The sequence below is a fragment of the Ictalurus furcatus genome, chromosome 15 (genome assembly GCF_023375685.1).
Source record: "Ictalurus furcatus strain D&B chromosome 15, Billie_1.0, whole genome shotgun sequence".
Lineage (NCBI taxonomy): Eukaryota > Metazoa > Chordata > Actinopteri > Siluriformes > Ictaluridae > Ictalurus > Ictalurus furcatus.
The window spans coordinates 12,997,345-13,008,279 of record NC_071269.1 but is presented as its reverse complement, the minus strand read 5'-3'; the positions used below and the strand labels follow the sequence as shown (position 1 = coordinate 13,008,279).

Sequence of the window (10,935 nt, the reverse complement as noted above, 5' to 3'; positions counted from 1 at the left end):
AGAATAACTCAAAAAGGCCTTGCATGGCCTGAACAATCTCCTGACTTGAATTCCGTTGAAAAATGTATGGAAGATTAGGAATTGCGTTGCCATCAGCGGAACTCTTGTAACTCTGCTGCAAAACATTAATTACTTCTTACCATAGACATGTTGAAGCTGTAATTGTCAACAACGGCTTTGCAGCACTTTGAAGTACTAATACTGGTAATCTGTGACATCTGAATACATTTTCCCTGTCAATTTTGTTTTTAAAACATATCTTGGTTTATGCTCATGAATACATACTTTTTTGTTTATTTCTAAGTACAAAGTCAATAGACATTATCTATAAAATTTGACATGGATATATGCATTGGATATACACTACATGGCCAAATGTTTGTGGACACAAGACCATCATACCCATTTGTGCTTTTTGAACATCCCATTCCAGACTTAGTTCCCCTTTGCTGTTATAATAACCTCTACTTTTCTTTGAAGGCTTTCCACTAGATTTTGGATTGTAGCTGTGGGGATTTGTGCCCTTTCAGCCACAAGAGCATTAGTGAGGTCTGATATCAGGCGAGGAGGCCTGTGGTGCAATCGGCATTCCAGATCATCCCAGTTGTGTCCAGTGGGGTTGAAGTGAAAAAAATGTGATCTCACTGACTTTGACTGTAGCATGGTTGTTGGTGCCAGATGGACTGGTTTGAGTATTTCAGAATCTACTGATCTCCTGAGATTTCCACACACAAGAGTCACTAGAGTTTACACAGAATGGTGTGCAAAACAAAAAAAAACATCAAGTGAGCAGTGGTTCTGTGAGCAGAAATGCCTTATTGATGAGAGAGGTTAGAGGAGAATAGCCAGACTGGTTTGACAGGAAGTCTGCAACAACTTATTCATCGCTGGTGGAGTTTATGACTGTGAAATGCCGGCCATAGTACCTGCCCAGAGAGTTTACCACTGTGCTCATTGTTGTTGTATACATTCCACCTGGCACTAACTCAAGGGAAGCCCTAACCTACAGACAGTGCAAACAGGCAGATTTGTCATTGTCGCTGGAGACTTTAACCACACAAATCTGAAATCAGTGCCGCCAAAATTCCACCAGCATGTTGATTTCGCGACATGTAATGTCTATGGTACAAGCACTTTAGACCTTGTTTACACCAACGTTCACGGTGCTTACAAGGTTGCATCCCACCCCACTTACGCTGCTCGGACCACATCTCTGTTATGCTAATCCCAGCATACAGACAACTCTTGAAACATGTAAAACCTGTTCTGAAAAAAGTGAAAAACTGGGCTTAAGGGGCCATCTTAACACTTAAGGAGTGTTTTGAGCAAACAGGTGGGAATATGTTCAGAGAGGCTGCTACACACCACAACACCAAAGACTTGGAGGAATACACAGCATCAGTGACTGGCTACATAAGCAAGTGCATAGATGATGTGCCTTCCTTCAAGACCATCACCACACGTGCCCAAACCACAATCTGTACTGGGCTACCAGAGAGGCAAAGAGCAACTATGCAGAAAGAATCCACAGTCACTTCCTAAACACCAAGGACACAATGCATATGTGGCAAGGCATTCAGGCCATCACAGACTACAAAGCTACACCACTTGTCTGTGATGTTGACACCCAGCTCCCAGATGCACTGAATGATTTCTACTCATTGCAGGGAAGACCATCCCAACTCCCACCAACCAAGTACTCTGTCCATCTGTCCATAGTAGACTTCAGTAAAACTCTGTTCAGAATTAAACCCATGGAAAGCTGCTGGTCATGACAACATACCTGGCCAGGTGCTCAGGGAATGTGCTGATCAACTTGCAGATGTCCTAACAGACATCTTCAACAACTCCCTGAGCCAAGCAGCCATCTCTGTGTGCTTCTAGATGACCACCATCCTCCATGTGCTAAAGAAATCGTCTGTGACCTACCTCAATGACTACCAGCCCATTGCACTAACACCTATCATTGTGAAGTGCTTTGATTGACTAGTCATGAAACATATAAAGAGCAGTCTTCCCAACACACTGGACCCATTCCAGTATGCCCACTGTCCTAATTGCTCAAGAGATGATGCCATATCTACTGTTATTCAATTGTCTTTGACCCACTTGGAAAATTATGTGAGGATGCTGTTCATAGACTTCAGTTCAACATTCAACACAATCATCCCATACCAAGTCATTGAAAAGCTGAGCCTACTGGGCTTGGCCACCTCCCACAGCAACTGGATCATGGATTTTTTCAGTTTGTCAGGATCGGCAACACCATCTCCAGCACCACCACACTGAACACCGGCAATACTCAGCTGTGTGCTCAGTCCATACCTGTTTACAGTGCTGACTTACGCCCGTGGAGCAAACTACAATTCAAATCACATCATCAAGTTTGCTGATGATCGTACACTTGTGGGTCTCATAAGCAAAAATGAAGAGTCAGCATAGAGGAAGGAGGTGAAGCAGCTTGCAGAATGGCGTAGAGACAACAATCTATTACTCAATGTTGATAAAACCAAAGAGATGATTCTTGACTTCAGTTGGACCTGAGTGGACTGCACATCAAGTGAACTAGTTGTCCTGTCTAGTTAACATGCACTGTCCTATGTATTTATTGACCAGTGTCCTGTGCCACTGTATTGTTATGTGTTGCACCATGTTTCTGGGGAAATGACATTTTGTTCCAACGTATACAAGCTATATGGAAGAATGACAGTAAAAACCACTTGACTTTACTTGAAGTAAAAACAAAACAAAAACATTGCCTGGTCTCTTTCCAATCTGTGAAAAAAAATTCAGCATGTATGAACAATCTATGTTCACAATGAACTTCCCAAACTATTAAATGAACCATGCTGTTTAGAATTACTACCTATTAAAGTATACATGCAAGATTTGTTGAAACATCAGCAGCACATGACAGGAATTACTCAGCTTTGTTTTGGTTCTGTGACTGTGACAGTTGCTAACAAAATTCATAAGCAAATAAATTGTCACTGACAGCCAATAAAATGTATAAACCTATGGAAAAAAGGGCAAATAATCAACAGCAATGCTGTTTTGTACACCATAAAATAATCTGAATTTAAATCAAAATCTCCTAATTTCTCTAACAGATTAAACTTTTTAGGTCCTGGAAGAAAGATTTGTATTTTTCCGAGCCACATTTAAATAAGGGATTGAATAAGATGTGATATGAAATGCTGTGGCCTTTTAGGACTGTAGTTTGACATTCAATTAATATAACTGTCATTAGACAATTAATTTATTCTTTCATCTCCAGTAAGCTCTTTGTTCTGGTCAGGGTTGGAGTGAATCCAAAGTCAATACCGACAACACGCAAGGTTGGAGAATCCACCGAGAAATGGGATGCTGGTCAATTACACACACACACACACACACACACACACACACACACACACAAACAGCTATGGGCAACTAAATGTAGCCAATCCACCTACTAGTATGTTTTGGATAGTGTGAGGAAACCAGAGACCCTGGGGGACAACCCACGCAAACACAGGGAGAACACGCAAAACTCTGCACAGACAATAACCTCAGGTCCAAACGCACAATAGAGAATTTCCCAATTTAAGAATATTGTTTTCTGGAAGACAAGCTTTTACCTATATAACGATGCAAAATATTTGACAGTGTATTTGTACAACCCTTATTGACTACATGGGTGGTGGTGGCTCTGCGCTGAACTACTGAATGGAAGGTTGTGAGTTCAAATCCCAGAAATAGCGAACTGTTACTACTGGGTCCTTGAGTGAGGCCCTTAAGATTGATCTGATCCGCTGAATGGTAAGTTGGGGTAAAGAAAGGACTAAAGTGCCTGCCAAATGAATAAATGAAAATGTACATGTGCTCATTAGCATAAGAGATAAATATACAGACATTCTGACCCAATTCTGAAATATGTCATCAGAATATGTGATTTTAACAAAATCCACATAGACTGTCTACCGAAGTAAACTGTGTTGTTATTGCACTTACAGACCTTTCTGCTTCCTATATAAGTGCACCATAGACTATAAAAAAAGCTCCTACGTTCTAGAATTTATATACTGCATTATTTGTTCAGCAGAGAAGCCATTTGATAGTTAATTTATTCTGTCACTTCAGTGTTGCAGTTCTGCAGCATGGCAAGGGTTAAACAGGCTCGCCGTTCTTCGCAGTGCATTCTGGGACATTAGGCGATTCACAATGGCGGCGAAACCAAATCAATTAAAACTTTTGTATCTGAGTTGGATACACGCAACGATTCTTTCTCGTATTACATTTATTGACGCCACTGACCCGACGTGGGATGAAAACGGATACATTCTTTACTGCCCCTGCATGGGTAATTGTTCATTTTGTACCTTTACAGAAAGGTGTTTGTATCAACAGGAATAATGCTAAACGTAAACGGATATCACTGACGCGATTTAGTTGATTTAAACCGTCGTCATCTTTTCTCAGAGTCGTAAATAGATGATGTAACTCGGAGAAAACGTTGCATTGTTTGTCTTTTATCTCAGGTCGGTTTGGAAACCAGGCGGATCATTTGCTTGGTTCGTTGGCTTTTGCCAAAATGCTGAACCGGACTTTGGCGGTTCCGCCGTGGATCGTTTATCGGCATCACGCGCCTCCGTACACTAACGTAAGTGTCTTTCTCTCGTGCCGTTCATTCATACGGCTCATATAGAGAAGACTCTGCAGTTTATTAGTATGGAATAACACATTAATTAGACCAAACGATATGGGATCATATTTGGGCAATCCTAACCGACATCTTAAGCAAAAAAACACCAAAAAGTGTCCAGTGCGAAGCAAAAAAAACAAACAAAACCCAACTACCTCTACGCATCACAAGACAGTGACCCTTTCCTACAAACGTAGCTCCACATTTCCTATATCATGTGCCTTGTCTTTGCCCACATTTTACCTACAAACTACCAAGCTCCTTAAAGAGTTAATTATTTTAACCAGTCATTTGGGCTCATAACATGAATGTGAGCTTTGGATACAAAGGGTTGTTTCTTTGATGCCAGTGGATTAAAGGCTTATCATGAGAATGCTCATTATCACTCTCATCTTAAGGAATTTAATTCATGGGAAGGTGTCTAGCGTATACGCTGTACATTTGTGCATTGTTAGTTTAATTGCTTAGAGTAAATCAGTCCAGGTTCTCGGGCACCCTTATAGATCTGTCCAGTGGAGAAACACTGTTTTGCTATGTATTCAGTTTGCTTTCTGCTCCCCTGTAACAGGTGCATGTTCCCTACAGTGAGTATTTCCAACTGGAGGTGCTGAAGCAGTACCACCGTGTGGTGAGTCTGGAGAACTTCATGGACCATCTTGCTCCTACACACTGGCCACCAGGCCAGAGAGCTGCTTACTGTTTCGAGTCAGCCGTCCAACGGAGTTCAGACAAGATGAGCTGCCCTATGAAGGTGTGGCGGGTTTTAGTGGGAATATGTTATAGTGCATGTTATAAAAGCCTTAGTTTGAATACAGTTGCTTCCATGAAGTCTTTACCATGTCTTTGGTAGTATTAGACATTGACTTGAATGAAATCAAGCTACTTAAGGTGATAGCCACTATGCAGAAAAGACTTTGAATGGCTCTGTGGGCTGTATGTTCCTACCTGCATCTTGATAAAGAACAATGACATGGATTGCAATATATGGCCTTTTAGGATAATTACTCATTTTACATACAGGATGGGAATCCATTTGGTCCATTCTGGGACCACTTTGGAGTTGAATTTGACCGTTCTGTCCCGTTTGGTGGCCTGTATTTCAGCTCCTACTACATTCCACATTGGATTAAAAGGTATGAAAGTGCTGAGGCTGAATGTTTCGTGATTTCATTACCCGACCTCAGCTAGAGTGACTGATCAAAAAAGTCTTTTATTTAACGAGCAATCACAGAAATGCAGATAAATTCATTACGTCAGGTTTCCCCCAGCGGAGCACCCTGTGCTGGCTCTTCCTGGAGCTCCAGCCCACTTCCCTGTGTTTGAGGAGCATGTGGGTCTACAGCGCTATGTTGTGTGGACTGAGAGGATGGTGCAGGATGGGGAGAAGCACATCAGCACACTGCTTTCCAGACCTTATGTAGGGATTCACCTCCGCATTGGATCAGACTGGGTAAGTGCTGTGTGCTTGTTTATGCAAGCACATGGTTGCCTAAAGTTGTAATATTGCTGTATCTGTGTCTCACGGTGTTAATTGTTAAGATTTGCATTTCTTTGTGTACCTATCAATATATTCAGAATAGTTTTTCAAATTAGTCAATCAGTTTAGTGCTCAGATTTGTGTATTCTTTTTATGAATCCCATGGATGTTGCTCCACATTTGTCTCTTGTCTTATCCATTTTTAACATGATACTCTCTTGGTATTGACTAATATCTAATGCTGACATATTCCTAGCAATTGAGATCATTCTGCATTGTGTGTTATGTGCTGTGTTCACAAATAAGATCTGTATAATGTCTATCAAAATGAAATGCATTCACTGCATAAAAAAATTCCAACATTTCAGCAAATATCTGCCCCAGGACCAATATACAAAATCAAACTGGTATAACCCTAACTGCTATTGTTGTCACCAGTTTTACCATTTTTAAATATACCAATAAGAACTGGTTGTAGCTAGAACTGCAAATAACTCTACTCGTAGTCACCTCAATCATATTACCAACTTGCATGGGAATTGAATGGCCACCTTTTGCTTTGTTGTTTGCAAGTGTTGATGTAGCACAAGGGTAAAACAAGGCTTTGGAATCCTATAGGCCAGACTCTATACTTTACCAGCAGCGCTTTCTTTTTCTCTCATTCATTTCCTCACCTTCTCTAGCAAAATGCCTGCAAGCTGCTGGAGACAGGTGATGCTGGTCCCCACTTTATGGCCTCACCGCAATGTGTGGGTTATGACGGACAGACAGCACTACCGCTCACGTTGACCATGTGTCTGCCTGACCTGAAGGAAATCCTGCGGGCCGTCAAGCTGTGGGTGAAAAAGATCAAAGCTCAGTCTGTCTACATTGCCACTGACTCAGAGTCTCACAGCTCTGACATTGAGAAACTCTTCAAAGGAAAGGTGACTTGACCTCCAAGTGAGCTTACTAGTCTAAGAATGTTATTTGCTCATTCATTGGTAGTCAGTAGGTAGCAACAAATTAAGCTAGTATCTGATGTTCAAAGCACACTTTTAACCTCTCCAGGTAGTTTGCCTCCCTACTTTCAAAAGCTCTTATAAAATTTGGAGTAGTTATTCTTTTGTTAGGTGTTTGATATGAGAATTTGGTATCACAGTTCTTATGCAAAGAATTAAACACTACAGTGTGTAGTGTTACAGGAAAATAATCAACAGCGGGTTGGTGTTATACATTACCAAGTTGATGATTTTCCAATAATAGCATGTCCCAAAGTATATTATTCCTCTTACTCCATAGCAACTTGCCAATGCTAACAATTTCTTATCTATTAAAGAAATGTGCATCATGTGTTTTTATTTAGTTAGTTACTTTGTTACAGAATATCCATGAAACAAGTTAGTTCACGTTGTCACTTGTGTTTAACAGTTATAAACAGTCATTCCCTTACCATCCTCCCTTTTATTTAAGTTACTAAAACAGCTAATGCAGCTTGATATGTTACTGAGAAACCAAAAACTGCAAAAAAGACTTTCCAGTGTTTATAAAAGTAAAGGGTTAAATATGTTGCTTGTCAAAGTGTTGACATTGGAGAACATATCTGTACAGAAGGCTTCACTATATCAACAGTTGCATGCATTTGTACAGCTGTGTGTGTATCTTCTTGCTATGTTAAATGTTAGAATAAGCACATTAATATAAACCTGATTTGCCTTGCAACCAGAGCTACTATCTGAGGCATGCTCATGATGAACGCACTCGGACCAATCAGAATCAAGAATTCATCAGCACTGTGGTACAAAGCTGATGAACAGCAGACATGATACCTTGGGGATTAGGTTATTAGTTTTTTTTTTTTCTTATCAAGATAATTTGATTAGGATTTCAAAAATGTTTTTATTGTAGACCTGTTTTATTGATCCATGTAGCTTATATGTAGCTTATAGGTTGTCGTCGATTGGTTTACAAGTAATTGTGGTTTAATCTAATTCTTTTTCTTTTATCCTGTCCACAACGTCATTTTTACTTTCTCTGTATGCAGATAAAGGTGGTCAGCGTTGATCCAGATGTGGCTCAGCTTGACCTGTACATCTTGGGCCAATCTGACCACTTTATAGGCAACTGTGTCTCATCCTTCTCAGCCTTTGTTAAGCGGGAAAGAGATATCCATGGCAGGTCCTCCTCCTTCTTTGGCATGGACTACCCGATCAAAAAGGAAAGAAAAGATGAACTTTAGAGGCCATCTTGCACTGAAGTGTGCATAACAGTGAAAGCTGACTTTTTTTTTCTTTTCTTTAAGTGATCTCAGGTGAATAGTTTACAGAAGAGTGAGACTCAGATAGGTTTTTTGTATAGTGTAGAAGGCACAAATTTCACACTTAAAACTCCATACAGAAGTATTTTTCAGATTAAAACATTCCATGCTTGAACACGCCCGTATTGAAAAACAGTACACACGTATAGTATTCACAAATGCTGATGCATACATGTATGTTATGTTCATATAAACAGTAAAATACAATAGGATATATAATTCTATGAAGTAGAAGCTAGCTGACAGTTGGTGTGTAATAGTTGTGTCTTATTTGAAAGTGATCCCCCGTAGGGGCAGTAAATGATCCTCTGGATGCTAATTATAGTGGAGTGAGGAGCCCAGATTAGTCAGTTGGTTTGTGCTTAATAACAAACCTGCACGCTACAAGAAAGGGATGCAAGGGTGTGTTACTTCAAGTGGGAGCATATATACTCTAGATGTATAATTTTTGTAGAGCTGTTAGAGAATATGTTGTACTTTTAATTTGAACCTGCACATACCAGTATTGAATTTACTTATGGAGAGAATAAATCTGTTGTCAAAAGGTTCATACATGCTCTTATAAAGACTGTTGTACATGTCAGGGTTTCTGTCTGAGTATTTGTATAAGTTCTTCCTATGTCCGTGTGGGTTTCCTTGGGGTTTTCTGGTTTCTTACCACCTCCCAAAATATGTTAGTAGCTAGATTGGCTACACTGAATTGCCCTAGAATGTATGCATACATGGTGCCCTGTAATGGATTGGTGTCCCATCTAGTGTGTATTCCCACTTTGTGACCAGTCCCTGGAATAAGCTCTAAATCCACCATGACACTAATCAGGATAAAGTGTTTACTGAAGAAGAATGAATTAATGAAATAAATACCTGTATTCTGCATAAACAAACTGAGTTAGATGAATAGTAATCTTAAGAAAATATGCAAATGTGTTATAGAACAGTGGTTTTCAAAGTGGGGGCTGCCCTCTTGGGGGCCGCCCGGGTCAACAATTTGGTGTTGTCCATCCCTCCCACTAGTATGTTTTCTCTTTCTCACTTAAAATCTCAAAAATTTTAATTTTGTCCTGCCCCTTCCTCCTCCCCTGTGGGCTGTGGTCTAATAGTGATGGAAATTCTGCCTCTTTTCAATGATTATTTGGCTTAGCTCACCAATAAGAGCTGACTCTTTCAGCCCTCAGGGCTCTCATTTCCATTTTCTGCCCATGGTTTTTATATTGTGCCCATTGATTGTTTCATCATAGGGATCGTACTTAGTCTTTGTCAACATCAGCGTTTGGTGATTAGTGATTTCAACGAGCGTGAGAGACTGCTCCGAACGAGAGAAACAATACAAGGCAAAATGAGCAAGACAAGAAGAATCATTGCACCTATTGGTAGACAGATGGTTAATATCCAAGAGCCCCATCCCCCGAGTACTGAGTTCAGCCAATCAAACCCCATCTCGCTAGTCTGTGGAGGGTTGCGTATCGCAGACTGCATGTGTTCAATGATAGGATAACCATTATGTGTCTGCGTGACGAGGGGACGTATGACGTCGTGTGTGTAGCACTGTTCGCAATGATTCTTCTGACGAAAGGCGATACAGAACGGTTTACAGAGGCGGCCAATATCTTGGCTAACTGTCGTCCAATCTGCAGCAATAGTCTAATAAGACCACAAAGTTCTTTAGGTGGGACCTATAGAAATCATGTTGAAATCCTGTTAGTCCCGTCACCACAATCAGCTAAATACCAAATTTACGTAAAAGTGTGTGCGTCCTGCAGTCTATCTGCTGCAATGATGTGATTGGCATGATTGATCATTAAGTCTCCCACCGAATAAAATTATATCGCGCTTTGGTTTGTCTTTCCAGCTTAAGTGTCTACCCCCGGACCCCCAGTGTTGTCGGGAATGGTCCCAGTGATTTGTAAGTTTATTTCTGTGACAGGGCTTGCTAACGGATACCACCTATACCAGGAGAAGGGTGCACGATTAGGAATAGGTTTGTTTGTATGACTGGATGTGCAGGTCGACATCTAATGATTTGTGTCTAGTCTGCAACAGTAGTCTGTGGTCAGGGAGCTTTGGGGCGTAAGAGATGAGGTAGTAAAGTCACGTCCTCTAACCTCTGTCCTGGTCACGTGGTACGCACTAATGAAGTTCAGTCCTCCTAAGCGTACAGTTTCCATATCGTCAACATTTTCTCCAAAATCTACATGTCCATGATTTCGCAGGCTACTAGATACCAATTAAGACCGTCTTTCGTGGAGTCGCGAGGGATTGGTGTGTTGATGTATCGGGGTGTAGTGTGTCATGTATGTGGGTGTGTATATGCAGATCGTTGCTCATGAGCGTAGGTCCTCCTAGAGGCCTCTTGATAGAGAATTACTGTCTAGTTCTCCTATTGCAGTCCCGTCTTCTCCAGCTCCGTGCTTGGCTCTGGCACTCTCCTGCAGTGGCTGGTGTGCATCAACGTGGCTCTCTGGCTGACCTTTACCACGG

The 10,935-nt window shown here is 41.0% G+C and overlaps 1 protein-coding gene across 2 annotated transcripts; it reads left to right on the top strand.

Moving 5' to 3' along the window:
- The first annotated feature begins 4,164 nt into the window (after positions 1 to 4,164).
- Positions 4,165 to 9,038, top strand: pofut1 (protein O-fucosyltransferase 1). 2 transcript variants are annotated; one of them, XM_053644175.1, is made up of 7 exons: positions 4,165 to 4,342; positions 4,521 to 4,642; positions 5,253 to 5,435; positions 5,705 to 5,817; positions 5,942 to 6,134; positions 6,845 to 7,087; positions 7,867 to 8,306. In XM_053644175.1, the coding sequence occupies exons 1-7, from the start codon at positions 4,204 to 4,206 to the stop codon at positions 7,948 to 7,950; spliced, it is 1,077 nt and encodes a 358-aa protein (XP_053500150.1). In that variant the 5' UTR covers positions 4,165 to 4,203; the 3' UTR covers positions 7,951 to 8,306. The 2 variants fall into 2 exon arrangements, with proteins under 2 accessions (XP_053500150.1, XP_053500149.1); XM_053644174.1 differs by having other exon boundaries at positions 4,166 to 4,342; positions 8,185 to 9,038.
- The last annotated feature ends 1,897 nt before the right edge of the window (positions 9,039 to 10,935 follow it).

What these genes read in the sequence shown, in the direction of transcription:
- pofut1 (XM_053644174.1), top strand. Translation starts at nt 4,204, where the DNA reads ATGGCGGCGAAACCAAATCAATTAAAACTTTTGTATCTGAGTTGGATA. An exon ending in ATTCCACATTGGATTAAAAG is followed by an intron (nt 5,818 to 5,941) that starts GTATGAAAGTGC and finishes TCATTACGTCAG; the next exon opens with GTTTCCCCCAGCGGAGCACC. An exon ending in TCCGCATTGGATCAGACTGG is followed by an intron (nt 6,135 to 6,844) that starts GTAAGTGCTGTG and finishes CACCTTCTCTAG; the next exon opens with CAAAATGCCTGCAAGCTGCT.